Source organism: Aquarana catesbeiana, linkage group LG03 (assembly GCF_042186555.1).
Source record: "Aquarana catesbeiana isolate 2022-GZ linkage group LG03, ASM4218655v1, whole genome shotgun sequence".
Taxonomy (NCBI): domain Eukaryota; kingdom Metazoa; phylum Chordata; class Amphibia; order Anura; family Ranidae; genus Aquarana; species Aquarana catesbeiana.
The window spans coordinates 67370410-67387333 of record NC_133326.1 but is presented as its reverse complement, the minus strand read 5'-3'; the positions used below and the strand labels follow the sequence as shown (position 1 = coordinate 67387333).

General features: G+C 44.3%; 1 protein-coding gene across 1 annotated transcript in view; it reads right to left on the bottom strand.

Moving 5' to 3' along the window:
• The window catches only part of SHC4 (SHC adaptor protein 4), a 124941-nt gene extending 109516 nt beyond the window's left edge, over positions 1-15425 (bottom strand). The window contains exon 1 of the mRNA XM_073618666.1: positions 14350-15425. Coding sequence (XP_073474767.1) covers positions 14350-14910 — 561 coding nt within the window. The 5' untranslated portion in view covers positions 14911-15425. The remainder of the gene's footprint in view (positions 1-14349) is intronic.
• Between the last annotated feature and the right edge of the window lie 1499 nt (positions 15426-16924).

Sequence of the window (16924 nt, the reverse complement as noted above, 5' to 3'; positions counted from 1 at the left end):
ATGCTGACCAATGTTACTGCTGTTACCACCTCTACTGAAATAGTTCTGGGATTATCTGTGGTCCTACTGGTGTACATTTCATCTTCCAAATTAAAAGGATCCAGCTCTGTGATTTGACAGCTGAGGTTTTTGTGCAGTCAGCACTTGCTATTATTCTGCATGGTAACTGCACGGATAAAGAGGATGTTGTGTAATATATCACTCAGATCAAGAAGGTTCATCAATTCCACTGGACAGCAAGACTATGCAAGGGATGCAACGAGGCATGGAGATTACCACTGCTGACCTCTCTCTAAAACTAACAGTTGCCTGGCTGTCAGGTTAAGCCTCTTGCTTCAGTGACCCGGAACAAGCAGGAGGTGTTTTTCTGACTTCCCTGTTTTCTATATTACTTTTCCTTGGGCTATCACAAGTCCCTACTGTAGACCAACATCCAAGTGCTTCTACTACCATATCTGCCAGACATGTCTCCTGTGGGCTCTTCAGACCAGATCCCTCAATCAGCTCCAGCAAAATTATATAAAATGGGCCCCCCAGCTATTGCAGCTGGGACCTCAATTAACAAGTGTAGAAGCGCAGCTGAATTGCCCAGAAGAGCAGGCTGTGATCTCCTCCTCGACAAGAAGCCCTCTGCTCTAGGTCTCAAACTATTTATGCACTCTGACACCCACCATCTGGGAAACCTCCCCCAGGGTATGGCTGAGACAACAAAGATTCAGCTGCTGATTTGCTTCACCCAGCCCACCACTTCAGAGGCGTAACTAGAACCTTCAGGGCCCCGGTGCAAGAAACCATAAAGGGTCCCCGACACCCCCACTCTTACATCACAGTCCGTAGCGTTCCCCTTTATATCCCAGTCTGCAGCATTCCCCTTTACATCAGAGCTCTCCCTTACATCAGGGTCTGTAGCATTTCCCTTTACGTCAGAGTTCCCTTTACATCAGGATCTGCCAAGTTCCCCTTTACGTCAGAGTTCCCCTTAAGATCAGGGTCTGCCGAGTTCTCCTTTACATTAGATTCCATAACTCCCCTTTACATCACAGTCCACAAAGTTCTGCCTTCCATGAGAGTCCGCAAGGTTCCCCCTTAAAATGTACCCTGATGAAGAAGAGAGCTCTGTGGATCCTGATGTAAAGGGGAACTCTGATGTAAAGGGAAATGTGGCGGACCATGATGTAAAGGGGAACACTGTAGACTCTGATGTAAGTGGGGCTCTGGTGACCATGGTCCCCCTTACATCATGAGCCGCAGCATTCCCCTTTACATCAGAGTTCCCCTTTATACCAGAGTCCACAGGGTTCCCCCTTACAGTGTAAGGTACAACACTGCAGGCCCTGATGTAAAGGGGAACTCTGATGTAAAGGGGAACTCTGATGTAAAGGGGAATGCTGCGGACCATGATGTAAGGGGGAATGCTGCAAACTCAAGTGTAAAGGGAAACTCTGATGTAAGGTGGCCCCTCCCTTTACATCAGAGTCTACAGCGTTCCCCTTTGCATCATGGTCCGCAGCATTCCCCTTTACATCATAGTTCCCCTCTACATCAGAGTTCCCCTTTACATCAGGGTCCACAGAGCTAAACTTTACATTCATTTCATCCAAACATAGCTGTCAAATGCATAAAGCAATGCGTAGCAAGACCAATCTGAGGCCCCTGTTCTTCTAGGCCAAATAGCAGTCCCATGGCCATGACCCAAGAGGAACCCATGAAATATTTGGTCAGTGGGAAAAACACTCCCCTGAGAGAGGTGGTCAGAATGCCCCTCTTCCAGACAGACTGTGGTCAATCAACCACAGCACAAGGAACCTCTAACAACCCCTGGGGGAACCCTGGTTGAGAATGACTGCACATAATCAATGCGCATAATGTAACAGCTCATGGAAACTGAAAAAAAATTATCTATTTAAAGCTGTCTGTCAAATGCAGTTGACTTTGCTAATCCTTGTTTTATTAAAGTGGTTGTAAACCCAGAAGTAAAAAACCTGCAAGACAAAGGCATAATGAGCTAGTATGCATCGCATACTAGCTCATTATAAAATACTTCCCTTAGAACGATGATGTTGCAGCGGTCCCGGCACACCACTATGATGGCGACATGTTGTCCTGGAGTTATTTCCGGGTTCGTGGGCTTCGGCGCTGTGATTGGCCAGAGCTGCGATGACTTCACTCTCACGCATGTTCACGCGACCTGCCGGTAACCACACAGCAGCTGAAGAAATGGCATGAGCGAGTCGTTTCTTCAGTGCGCATGTGCCGATGACGTTGGCACATGCTTATATAGTGAATATCTCCTAAACTGTGCAAGTTTAGGAGAAATTCACTGTACCTACAGGTAAGCCTTATTATAGGCTTACCTGTAGGTAAAGGTGGTTATACAGGGTTTACAACCACTTTAAGTTGCCTTTTCAGTGCACAAACCTGAATAATCTGTTGTAACAAAGTAATCACGGGTTGACCTATTACGTAAGGATTTCCCACAGCAATCATGTAAATACATTTTTTTTACATATAGGTTGATCCTTATTATTACAAAAGGAACTGTCAGTATTCAAATTACAGCCTATGTGTGCTATAGTAATCATGTAGGTCATACATTTTTCTCCTGCTTATACGTAACACAGTTTTAGGGCTGGTATACACCACAATTTTGTAATCCAGATGCATTTCTGCAAGTGTCTTTTTAATGAGTTCTGGTGCATTTTTCCTCTTTTTTTTTTTTGCAAAGTTTCCTGTGTTTTTATTTTTTATTTGCTTTAATGTATTCCAGTGCATTTGTTATGCATTTTGCAACATTCCAGGTGCGTTCCATGCAGAAAAAATGCAGCATGTTCTACTTGTGTTGACTGCACTGGAACGCACTGGGCTGGTGTGAACTATGCCATTGGAATTCATGGTGGCTACCATCCATGCGCTTTTTATGCAGATTAAAAATGCACTAGACTGTGGTTCACATGTGGTGTGAACTGACCCTAATGCCGCGTACACACGAGCGGACTTTTCAGCATCAAAGGTCCGACGGTCTTTCCGATGGACTTTCGATGGACTTTCGAACGACCGGACTTGCCCACACACGAACAGGCTAAAGTCAGTTTGAAAGTCCGTTCTTTTGAACGTGATGACGTACGAAGGGACTAGAATAAGGAAGTTCATAGCCAGTAGCCAATAGCTGCCCTTGAGTCCTTTTTTGTCTGTCGGAATAGCATACAGACGAGCGCATTTTTCGACCGAACTCGAGTCCGTCGGAAAGATTTGAAACATGTTCCAAATCTAAAGTCCGTCTGATTTTCAACAGAAAAAGTCAGCTAAAGGTCCGATTAAGCCCACACACGGTCAGATTGTCGGACAGATTTGTTCCGTCGGACCAGTCCGGTCGAAAAGTCCAGTCGTGTGTACACGGCATTGGAGGTATAGGTTAAGCCCATCTGCAGGCAAGAACATTCTTGAAATGTTTTTAGTTTTATTTTTATTTTAGATGCTTCTATTTGCAGGTTTAGTTTGCACCAACAATGACGAATCTTGCACAAAACCCAAGCAAGTTCCAGAAGATTGCGGCTATCACTGTAGCTACACTGTCTACTACAGTGATTTTCAGTTCCCCCATCAGGTATGAGACTTCCATACTTACATTGTGCCACTGATAGAGTGGGTATAAATAAGAATCACCCCCCAGTGGAGGCTGGTGCTCAATTTTTTTTCGGGGGGGGGGGGTGGCCTGATTGGCCGAGAGGAGAAGCAGGAAGACAATAGCGAATATTAATTTGCTATTGTCACACAACTGGGTGGGCTCAGGGCGCAGTGCTCTGCGCCTGAGCCCTCCCTTTTTGAAGCCAATTAGTGCCTCAGGCTTAAAAAAAAAACCCATTGAAATCCATGTGTTTGGCGCCCTGCATATAGATTAGGGGCTGGGCGCATGGATTAGGGGGGCGGTGCCCCTGCTCCCCTAATGGAGCAGCTGCCACTGATCACCCCTCTTTAAAATAATCACATTTTGTTGCTTTGCAGCCTGAAATTAAGACACAGTTTTTGTTTTATCCAGCTGTATTTACTCCGTGCAACTTATAACATGCAATTGAAATATATAACACCACCATGTCATAAAGAAAAAAAAAATCAGAACAGAATTACTGAATTTGCAAAAGGATCACCCCCTCCTAAAAATGACGTGTAAACTCAATCAGGTGAGGTAGTCATCTTCTCAAGGGCACACAAAGCCATTAGACTTTTCAACTGTGATCAGCTGTGATCATTTTGATTAGCTCAGCATGAAAAGAGCTTTCCTGGAGCATTTCACTCCCTGATAGTGCAACCGAAGCAAACAATCAACTATGGGTGGTAAGACACTGTCACTGGGATTTCCAGGATAAAGTTGTGGACAGGCACAAGTCAGGAAATGTCAAGGGCGTTACCAAAGCCTAAAAACACAGTGAAGTCTATTATTAAGAAATGGAAGGTATTTGGTACAACATAGACCCTCTCTGAATCAGGATATCATTCCAAACTAGATGAAAGGAGGAAACTGGTCAGAGAGGCTACCAAGAGGCCTACAGCCACTCTGAAGCAGTTGCAGGAATTTATAACAAAGAGTTCAAACCATCACACTGCAACACACGGAGCATTAAAGGAGAAGCACAGCCAAGCACGTTTGGCTGTACTTCTCCTATGGATCACAGGAGTGCAGTTCATTTTGCACTCCTGTGACCCATTTTCAGCAGAGAGCGGGCTGAAGTTTTCCCTCTGCTGAGGTCACAGAGTTGGTCCAGGCACCGCGTCATCATGACCATGAAGTCGGGATCTGCCCAGATCCCTGGACCGGCACTCTGCTCAGCCTCTCAGCAAGCTGCTGAGAGCCTGAGCCAGCTGCTCCCACCCCCTCCACAGCCCAGCGCTCCACTGAGGGGAGGGGCAAAGGAGGAGTTTCATGAGGCAGAGTCAGTAGAGCAATCGATGCTTTCAGGCAAGGTACCATGGGATATGTAGTCCTTAGAAATTAAATTTAAACAACAGAGAAGAAGCTGCAAAGCAAAGCAAGAATCCAGGAAGTGGAAAGAGGTGGCCAGCAGATAGCCAGCACTCACTCGCAAAAAAAAAAAAAAAAATTGATTTTTCAAGTAAGCTCAGGGCTTTAAAAAAAAAGTGTATATATATATATATATATATATATATATATATATATATATATAGTATACACAGTGGGGACGTAAAGTATTCAGACCCCCTTAAATTTTTCACTATTTGTTATATTGCAGCCATTTGCTAAGATCATTTAAGTTCATTTTTTTCCTCATTAATGTACACACAGCACCCCATATTGACAGAAAAACACAGAATTGTTGACATTTTTGCAGATTTATTAAAAAAGAAAAACTGAAATATCATATGGTCCTAAGTATTTCTTTAAATAAATAAATCTGCAAAAATGTCAACAATTCTGTGTTTTTCTGTCAATATGGGGTGCTGTGTGTACATTAATGAGGAAAAAATGAACTTAAATGATTTTAGCAAATGGCTGCAATATAAAGTGAAAAATTTAAGGGGGTCTGAATACTTTTCGTCCCCACTGTGTGTGTGTGTATATATATATATATATATATATATATATATATATATATATATATATATATATATATATATATATATACACATACATTGTAAAAAATAATAACGTAAGTTGTAAAAAATAAAATTGTAAAGAAAAATAAAAAAATAAAACAAAAAACGACTGACACAGTCCACGCCTCATCAGTGCTGCATATTAGTGCCACTGTCACATGATGTTAAAAAAAAGTATACATTGTACTCGGTCTTAAAGAAGTGGTATCGGGACAACCCTACCTGCCAAAAAAATGGAGATGCTCCAGGGTTTATGAACAGGAGATGAATTTCTACCCCCTTAGCCTAAACCCAATATTAAAATGTATTTTTTATGAAAGCATGCTGAGTTAAATAAAAAGTATTATTTGTGTGATGTATGTTTCCTGACTCTATGCTGGGAAAGTCCCACTTCACTGACATCTGTCTCTCTGCAGACACACATTTCTCATTGTAATCAGTGATTATGTGAACACTACTCTGCACAATACATCAATGGAGGAGAAGAATGGCTCACAGTAAAAATGTGGAAAGTACACATTCACATGCATGTCTTTTCCTAATAGACCTATTAAAAATGTTTGTATTTTTAACTCTATCATTACCATTTGAGGATATTTTTCATATTACCAGGTAAAGCCCAATGAAACTCTCTTTATGTATTACTGTAATACAGTCAGGTTACATATGAGGCAATAAGCACGCTTCAGCCCTCGTTCACACTGAACGCGGCTTTGCAATCGTGCGAGTTCATCTGAACTTCAAAGCCACATTTCAGTCCGACTTCGGGGGGCAACTTGAGAGACATCTGTGCGGGTTCATACACAGATGTCTATTGAAATCGCCCCTGAAGTTGCCAAAAGTAGTGCAGGAACTACTTTTGGAAATCAGTGTGGCTCCGCAAAGTCAACGTCGCACCGATTAGGACGCTCCTGTTGTCGGCAATAGGCTCTGATTTGACATGCAATTTGACCTGTCAATGGACATAAATTAATCAGTTTTTCATTTGTTTTTTGCTTCTGGGTCATATATGCGCAATACCAACAGTCCAATTTTTAAAGGGCGAGAAACACATTAACCTTTCAATTAATCGTCCGTTCGGTAGACATTTTCCAAACTTGTCCTTTGATTTTTTTCTGGATTACAGCGGGACAAAGCTGAATTTGCCATGCAATTCAGTTGAGTACCACTTTGACTTTTACTTTTTTTTTTAACTGCTAAGTGATGCGGAGAGGAATAAAATGCCCTGTGCTGGTAACACATAGGAGAGTCAGACCGCGGCTCTTACACACAACACTGTGTGCCGGCTCTCCAGCAGTCTGACACACCCCTCTGAACACCGCTCTCATCTTAACCTGGCCATACAGTTTCCACCATCCCTGCTAAGTTTCATTTTTATGTCTTTTTTCAGTTTGATGTGTATTGTATGTGACGTTACATATCACAGAGACCGGTATTGTGGTAATATTAAAGTTTATTGAGATTTCCATACATTAGAGGGTTCCACCATTATTGTTAAGTTATTGAATAGTAAGTTAGCGCTACACGTTTTTTTTTTTGTGGTGTGGGAACACATAACAGTGCTTTTTACTGACACTTTTTTATTTTACCTCCAGTAGTTTATTGTAAATAGTAGTGTGGCGATTACCCATTATACTAAAGATCGGCATGTGGCATTAATAAACATCAACGGATTTCAGTTGTGCACCAGGCCACCCCCCACCCCCCCGCCACCCCGTGGACACGTGCCTGTCTGCTGAGTTCATCTTCCCATTCCTGCACGCAGTGCACTGATTGGCAGCACTGATGGGCACTGCTTGGCGGCACTGATGGACCCTGTTTGGCACTGCTAGGTGGCACTGATTGGCAGCACTAATGGTACTGATAGGCAAGCACTGATTGGCAGCATTTAGTGGCACTGATGGGCACTAATTGGCAGCACTGACAGGCACTGATAAGCAGCACTGATGGGCACTGATTGGCAGCACAGATGGGCACTACTGATGGGCACTGATTGTCACTGATAGATGGCACTGATAGGCAACACAGATTGGCACCGATTGGAAGCACTGATAGGCAGCACTGATTGGAAGCACTGATAGGCACTGATAGGTGGGATTGGTTGGCACTGATAGGCGGCACTGATTCGCAGCACTGGTTGGTGGCATTGGTTGGCACTGATAGGCAGCACTGATGGGCACTGATAGGCAACACTTATTGGCAGCACTGATGGGCACTGGTAGGCGGCACTGACAGGCAGCGCTGATTGGCAATGATAGGCAGCACTGATGGGCACTAATTGGCACTGATAGGTGGCATTGGTTGGCATTGATTGGCAACACTGGCACTGACAGGTGGCATTGGTTGGCATTGATTGGCAACACTGATTGGCACTGACAGGTGGCACTGATAGGTGGCACCGATTGGTACTGATAGAGGAGAGGGGGAGTTTCACATTGAGCAGTCAGCGAGGCTTGTAAGAGCCGCTAAATGCGTGAAACTGTCGTGTAATGTAACTGCTTGCAGAGACCAGCTGTCAAAATTCGGTGGTGATGTTGGGGGTGTGCTGGACCGAACAGCTATCAAACACCAGCCAATGATGGGCTGCTTAAGAAAGGGGGCGGAGCCACACACAAGGAGTGGCCCGCCCAGCCCCTATCCCATTGGCTGGTGTTTGATAGCTGTTCAGTCCCGCCCACCCCCGACATCACTGCCAAGTTTTGACAGATGGTCTCTGCAAGCAGTTACATTACAAGACAGTTTCACGCATTTAGCGGCTCTTACAAGCCTCGCTGACTGCTCAATGTGATACTGTTTCACAGGCAGCGCGCTATACACTCTTTTGCAGCATTTCACAGCAGATCTCGGGAGACAGCCGGCATGCAGCTACACTAACACGCAGGGGGTGATATATATATGTGATTCTGCACAGAACAGCCACCCTGTAGCAGTAAATCTGCTATGGGGTGGTCATTAAGTAGTTAAAAAGTTTTAGCTGGAGTTCAGCTTTATTTTTGTTAGTCAAGTCCATCCAAGTCTGCTAATCGAACACTCCCCTCCCCCAGACTGACAATGCTGCTGTCCTAAGGTGTCTCTGTTGCTCCTCCGTCCAGAGTGGAGCCACCCTAAGACAGGAAGTGTGTTAATGGCTGAATCCAGCCCCTCAGGCCATTTCTTGTGGCCCTCACACCTCAACAGCAGCTGTGGCACCCCCCTCGTCTCCACCCTCACCTTGTTTCAGCAGTCAGCAGCAGAGAGGAGGACAGAACTCCTCCTACAGATCCTGCACCTCTCTGTGCAGCCACAGCACCTCTTTGTCTCTGCCTCTCCTAGTCTCAACTGACTCTAGCCCTCCTCTGGTCCTCCTCCAGACCCTGCGCTGCACTGCCTGCTTCCCAGCTCCGCCACCAGCTTCAAAGGTAATGGGGGTGCACCGTGATGTAAGGGAGGGTGGGGGACTGTTGACGTCTGATGTAAGGACGGAGTGGGCTGCTCAGGACATCTGCTTATAATTATTATGAGAATATTTCAATTCTATGCCAGTTAAAAAGGAGGGTCTCACATCACTGGCATCATACACAAGAAGCTTTATTGGAGACTTCTCAGACAGAACACCATGGCAGAATTATGCTCTGTCTGAGAAGTCTCCAATAAAGTTTCTTGTAGATGATACCAGCGGTGTGCGACCCTCCTTTTCAGACTTGCATCCTCAGCTACAGGAGTGCGAGTGGGCTCTGTGCTGGTCTGCACCTGCCCTTCACAGCTTAACCACTTCAGCCCCCTTAATAATATGGCGGCGATCTGCGATTGTTAGTGGGACTGCGACATTGCGGCAGACAGATCAGACACTTTTGACTCTTTTTTGGGACGAGTGACAATTATATAGCGATCAGTGCTATAAAAATGCACTGATTACTGTGTAAATGTCACTGGCAGGGAAGGGGTTAACACTAGGGAGCGATCAAGGGGTTAAATGTGTTCCCTCATATCTGTTTCTATCTGTGGGGGGATGTGACTGACCGGAGGAGGAGATAGATCGCTGTTCCTAATTACTAGGAACAGCAGATCTGTTTCTCCTCCCGTCAGAACGGGATTTGTGTGTTTATTTATATTGGTCCCCGGTTCTGGCTCTCATGCCTGTGAACGCGGGTGGCTGGTGGACATCGCATACTAGCACATTATGTGACACTTACCTGCAAACAAAGCCTGTGTCGTCCCGCTGCAGCGCGCATCCATGTTCGCCCCTCTTCCTTCCGGAGCCGCAGACTCCGGTTATGTGACTGGCCAGAGCCGCGTCCCTGGAAGGGAGCCACCAATCACGGCACTCGCTCCTGAAGAAACGGCACGGGCGGCCGTTCCTTCAGAGCGCATGCGCCGATGACATCATCTGTGCAGTATACAGTAAATAATATGGTTTATCTATAGGTACTGTAAATATCTCCTAAACATGTGTCGTCTAGGAAATATTTACAGTACCTATAGATAAACCTTATTATAAGCTTACATATAGGTACAAGTACTGCAGGGATGTTTACAACCTCTTTAAGTCTTAATCTATTACTAATTCAGTAATAATTGAACGCAGAGGCAATTATTTAATATGATAAAGAGTATATACATTTATATAGTCTTACAGATACAGCCGGCCCTTTGTGGGCAACCACAATGCCCATAGGTGTGCACAGCCCATTGCAATAGAGTGTGTACCCAAATCTCAAACACACATGACTTTCTCTGCAGCCTCAGCTGGACAGTGAATGAATCAGAAGTACTCTGTGCTGAGCGGCTTCCTGTTCATTCACAAACTGAAGCATAGTAAACACAGTTTGGTGAGTGTGATCGCGGGTCCCGCGGACTCGATGTCCGTGGGGTTACCCGCGATCGTCTCACGGAGAGGAGGAACGGGGAAATGCTCATGTAAACAAGCATCTCCCCGTTCTGGCTAGTGACACTCACACTGATCACAGCTCCTTGTAATCGGGAGCGGTGATCAGTGTCGTGTCACACATAGCCCCTCCCCCTCACAGTTAGAATCACTCCCTAGGACACACTTAACCCCTACAGCCCCACCTAGTGGTTAACCCCTTCACTGCCAGTCACATTTACACAGTAATCAATGCATTTTTAATTGCACTGATCGCTGTATAAATGACAAAATCGGGCCAAAAGTGTCCAATCTGTCCGCCATAATGTCACAGTCACGATAAAAATCGCTGATCGCCGCCATTACTAGTAAAAAAAATATATATTAATAAAAATGCCATAAAACTATCCCCTATTTTGTAGACACTATAACTTTTGCGCAAACCAATCAATAAACGCTTGTTGCGATTTTTTTTACCAAAAATATGTAGAAGAATATGTATCGGCCTAAACTGAGGAAAAAATGTTTTTTTATATATTGTTTGGGGATATTTATTATAGCAAAAAGTAAAAAATAATGCGTTTTTTTCAAAATTGCCACTAGTTTTTTGTTTATAGCGCAAAAAATAAAAACCGCAGAGGTGATCAAATACCACCAAAAGAAAGCTCTATTTGTGGGGAAAAAAGGACGTCAATTTTGTTTGGGAGCCACGTCGCACGACCGCACAATTGTCAGTTAAAGCGACGCAGTGCCGAATCGCAAAAAGTGCTCTGGTCTTTGGGCAGCCAAATGGTTCGGGGCTTAAGTGGTTAAAGGGCTATTAAGTGGGGGATGTGTATGAATTAATTTTGTAGAATAAGGATATTGTTTAGTGTCATAGCAGCTCATTATTGTTATTACAGGTATTAATAATGTGCTGACAATTTAAGCCAAACTTTACATGCTTTTCATTCACATCAGTCCCTATGCTTCAAGGAGCTTACAATCTAATGTCCCTAGATCAGATACACGCACACACATACTAGGGCCAACTTAGACAGGAGCCAGTTAACCTTCCAGCATGTCTTTGGAGCAGGGTTGCCAAACATCAGCAAATTTACTGACAGTTTGTAAAAATCTGTGACTTTTACAACTGTCAGTAAATATCAGGGGCTGATAATTTGTCATGCTGTGTTGATTTACCAAACCATGCAAATGACTTGTTATGTGTATTGTCAGAGTTTCAAAATCATGTGTATACTGTTTAAATATTGATTGTCTTAGTTTGTAATAGAAATTCAGTCATTTTTCAGGTTGTCAGTAAATTTCCTATGCTTTGTCAGTAAAAAATGTTGCAGGAAGTTTGCAAGCATGATTTGGAGTGTAGGAGGAAACTGGAGTACACAGCACAAAGTAATGCAAGCACAGGGAGGACATGCAAACTCCATGCAGATGGTGTCCTGGTTAGAAAGCGAACCAAAGACCCCAGTGCTGCAGGGCAAAAGTTTTACTCACTAAGCGCAATGGGGGATTTACTACAACTGGAGCACTCAGAATCTGGTGCAGCTGTACATGGTAGCCAATCAGCTTCCAACTTCAGCTTGTTCAATTAACCCTTTCGCTGACAGGTCGTAAGTCGTATGGACCTCACAGCAAGGAGGGTATCACACAGCCACCGAGATTGTGTGTAAAACTGACAAGCAGACTCCTACCTTTTAGGTAAAAACATTTGGGAGGCTGCGCTGCTTCCTGATTGCTCACCCACACCCTTGGTACCGACGAGCGTCCCTCACCATGTATTCCAGGCTCTGTTTGCCCACCTGCGAGCCCAGGACTGACATGGCAGGTGCCCGCGGGAGGAGGGGAGGGAGAAGAGTGCATCTGCGCTCCTCCCCTTTCTTGCTATGACCCGGAAAGCGACGTCTATGACATCACTTCCGGGTCACCTGTCACTTTCCACCGACTCGGACTAGCATAGGAGGGAAGCAATGTTTTGCAATGCGATCTGCATTACAAAACATTCAGTGGAGCACTGAGGAGACATGCAGGGTCTGAAAAAGTTACACCCAAACACATAAAATCACCCCCAAAAATGTTTTGAGGCCCCCTCACCCCCACATATACAGACACATACGAGCGTAAATGCATGGGTCGGGGGGCACCTCCGTGTGAAAACGCCAATTACAATACACATGTTACATATTGTTGCGCATCACAGAGTGAGAGCAATAATTCTAGCACAAGACCTCCTGCATAAAACGAAACTGATGACCTATAGGGGGCTTTGAAGTGTCGCCTATAGAAAATATAGGGTACTGCAGTTTGTCCCCATTTCACGGGCGCACACAAATTTTAAGTTTGACATGTTGGGTATCCATTTACTCTGTGCAACTTCGTCTTTTTTATTTTACCAAACGCTTGGGTAGTTTATTGCATTTGTTTGCCGTAAAATTCACTTTAGTGTGTCTTTTACTGAAATTTTGCGTTTCCAAGACCTTTGCAGTAATATCGTGTGACATAAAAAATTGGAACTACCACTGTTTTATTCTCTAAGGTGTCTGTTTTCAGAAAATATGTTTGGGGGTTTTGTGTAATCCTCAGGCTTAAAATGATTTTTTTTTAACCACTTCAATACAGGGCACCCCTTTCCTGCCCAGGCCATTTTTCAGCGATGTCGCACTTTGAATGACAATTGCACGGTCATGTAACACTGTACCCCAATTCATTTTTAATCATTTTCTTCACACAAATAGAGCTTTCTTTTGATGGTATTTAATTACTGCTTTTTTTTTAAAGAAAAAAGACCGAGAATTTTGAAGAAAAAAAAAAAGTTTTCTTAATTTCTGTCAGTAAATTTTGTAAATAAGCAGTTTTTTCTCCCTTACTGATGTGCACTGCTGAGGCTGCACTGATGGGGCGGCACCTATGGGCACTGATTAGGTGGCACTAATATGCCGCGCTGATGGGCACTGGTGAGCACAGATAGACGGCACGGATAGGCAGCACCGATGGGGATGGGCGGCACCGATGAGCAGGCACTGAAAGGCTGCACTGACTGGCATCACTAATGGGCACTGATTGGTGGCACTGATGGGCACTAATTGGTGGCACTAATGGGCACTGCTGGGGCTTTCCTGTAATCAGCGCACTGATGAGCAGGCACCGAAAGTCTGCACTGACCGGCATCACTAATGGGCACTGATTGGTGGTACTGATGGGCACTAATTGGTGGCACTAATGGGCACTGCTGGGGCTTTCCTGTAATCAGGGCAGTGATTACCTGCCCTGGTCTCCCCTGTGAGGAGATACCACTGATCGTCACACACTCTATCAGTGTGAGGCGATGAGAGCCGATTAACAGCACTTACGCATTTACATGTGACCGGCTGCGATTGGACACAGCCGATCACATTGTTAAAGAGCTGTGTCATTGGCTCTTTACAGAGATTGGGGTCGCGCTGCGTCTTAGGAACACATGGCGCGGCCATGATCGCCGTGGCCGTTCTGGGGCACCATTAAATGACATCCACCCAGAAAGAGAGCCGCACCGTCCCTCCTTCATTTGACGGTGGGCGGGCGGCAAGTGTTTAAACATGTGTGTAAAAATGGCACTGGCAGCGAAAAGGTTAAGCTTTGACAATAAAACCCTGGAAGCTGATTGGTTTCTATGCAGAGCCAGATCTTGCTCTCTCCAGTTTTAGTAAATCTCCCTGACTGTGCTGTATTCTGTATCTTTGCATAGCCCCATGAAGCTGACTGTAGCACCAAGCTGTAGTGTTCCCAGCACAGGACAGTTTATTCCTCTTCTACACCATAAAGCAGAACACAATAGACTTACTCCCCTCCAAACATACTTTCTACATATAAAGTGCAAGCTCTTGGGTTACACTATGAATGCTGTGTCGTGTATTACTCACTTTGACGCAGTAGCAGAGTACGGGTCCCATGTTGACATGTTTGGTGTGGCTGATGTTCTGCTCGGGTGCAGATTTCTCAGTCTCTGGCAGGATGCAGTCCTCCGGGGGATTTGCATTTGCGTCCACATCCTGCTTGACTTGAGAAGGGCGCACGTAGCTGTTGAAAGTGATCTCTGTAGCCGTCGGGCTCCTCTGATCTCTGTGGGCATCATTCAGTTTTAACCTGGGCACCTCTTTTGTGCCCAGCGAAAAGTGTCTCAGCCTCATTAGGCTGCCCGAGCCGGGGAGTTTAAAATGGGACATTTTGGGTATCAAAGCGCATAGTGTGGCGGAACTGTCCGGTGTCACCAGCGTGAGGCTTTCAACCGGTAAGAAGGAAGTAGCAGCTGCATGGGAATTGGCACATCCTTTGGCATTGAGAGGGGGGTTCTGTGCACATTCTTCTGTCGATGTTAAAGAGTCATTCCGGAAACGACTGTATTTCGCCCTCTGAAGCATTACTGGGTATCTCGAGAAAGATTTGCGCAGTATTTGCCCGCTTGGCTTTCTGGGATCTCTCATAGCCTTCTTAGGTTCTTCATCTGTAAAAGTAGAACCCTTATTACACAACCATCATATCCATGGAACGCTCATCTTGGAATATTAAGTTACATATCAAAATGTAAGAAAAAAAAAATATATTGCATTACAGAATTCCGCTTGCAAAAGTAAAATCGGTGCAATGATATATAAAAAAATATATATATTATTTGATGAAAATGTATTTAATTTTTTTTTATATATGAGAAGCTGAGTGATCTATAAAAGAGGATCAGATGGCAGTGGGTAAAAATCCAGCCTGAGGATGTGGAAGAGAGGAGCTTGCTGCTTTCAGGAATATCAGATGAGACAGCACCAACATCCATAGATCCGGGGTGAAGCGTCGCCCGTCATCCTCTGCACAGCCCATGGCACGCTGGCAGCATCCTGGAGGGAAAGAGTTTGGAGGCGTAGCAATTTATCATGAATGAACTGAGCTGAATGAAATGCTCCCTGTGTTTGCACGCTATCAATCTGTGAATGAAGCTGAGAATGGCTGTAATTGACTCACGATCCCGAGGGTGTTCAGCATTCATCCAATAGGAGGATGGCAGGATGACTCATACAGGACAAAAACACAAAGCTACTAGTTACAGCTCAGATGTGTAGATGTCATGACAATGAGAATATACAGGACAGACAGACACAGCGTGCATTATATAGAGAATAGAAAAAAAAATAATAGTAATAAAAAATTTTGAATTTATTTTATTTGAAAAATGTATATTCCGGAGACTTTGAAACCCTAAATGAGTCGGCTTTTGAGTCATTTCCTATTCTGCACAGAAGCTTGTTTAGGTTTTAACCCTTTCATAACTAAGCCTATTTTTGACATTTGGTGTTTACAAGTTAAAATCCGTATTTTTTGCTAGAAAATTACTTAGAGCCCCCAAACATTATATATATTTTTTTTTAGCTGAGAATCTAGAGAATAAAATGGTGATTGTTGCAATATTTTTTTATCACACGGTATTTGTGCAGCAGTGTTTTAAACGCAACTTTTCACTATAATGTGAAAGATGATGTTACGCCGAGTAAATAGATACCAAACATATCACGCTTTATAATTGCACGCACTCGTGGAATGGCGAGAAACTACAGTACCTAAAAATCTCCATAGGCAACGCTTTCAATTTTTTTTACGGTTACCAGGTTAGAGTCACAGTGGAGGTCTAGTGCGAGAACTATTGCTCTCACTCTGACGATCGCGGCGATACCTCACATGTGTGATTTGAACACCGTTTACATATGCAGGCGCGACTTCCGTATGCGAGCTGGCGGGGACGGGGGCGCTTTAAAAGAAAATATTTTTTTCTTATTTATTTTATTTATTTTTATATTTAGAAATTGTGTTTAAAAAAAAAAAAAAAATTGATCACTTTTATTGCTGTCACAAGGAATGTAAACATCCCTTGTGACAGTAATAGGTGGTGACAGGTACTCTTTATGGAGAGACCTTTTAGACCCCCGATCCCTCCTTTGCACTTTACAGTATTCAAATCGCCGAAAATGGCGATTCTGAATACTGTATATTTTTTTAAAACCGGGTAGACAGGAAGTGACGTCATGACGTCGCTTCCGCGTTTACAATTAGAAGGGTGGAACGAAGTCGCTCACGGCTTAACCCCTGAAAGCCGAGTACGCACATCTGCGTATGCTCGGCAGGAAGGGGTTAATATTATATCGTGCATTTGTCTGTGCGACTTTGTAACACACATGGGCAAAACAAGAGGTGATCGGATTAAAGCTGAACACCAGGAAAACGAAAAAGTCTTCCTTTGCAGTGGGGCTGCCCCAGATATGAAACGGTTAAAGTGATTATAAGCCCGGGTTCACACTTATGCCATGCAGGAGACTCAGTGAATCCTCTGCGTTTCCCACATCACATTGCAAATCGAATGGCGTCCGAGCGATCTGCCGCAGGTGTCAATGTTATCTTAACAACACCCCGAATCGCAAAACGCAGTGTGATTGCCAGAATTGCATACCCATGCGA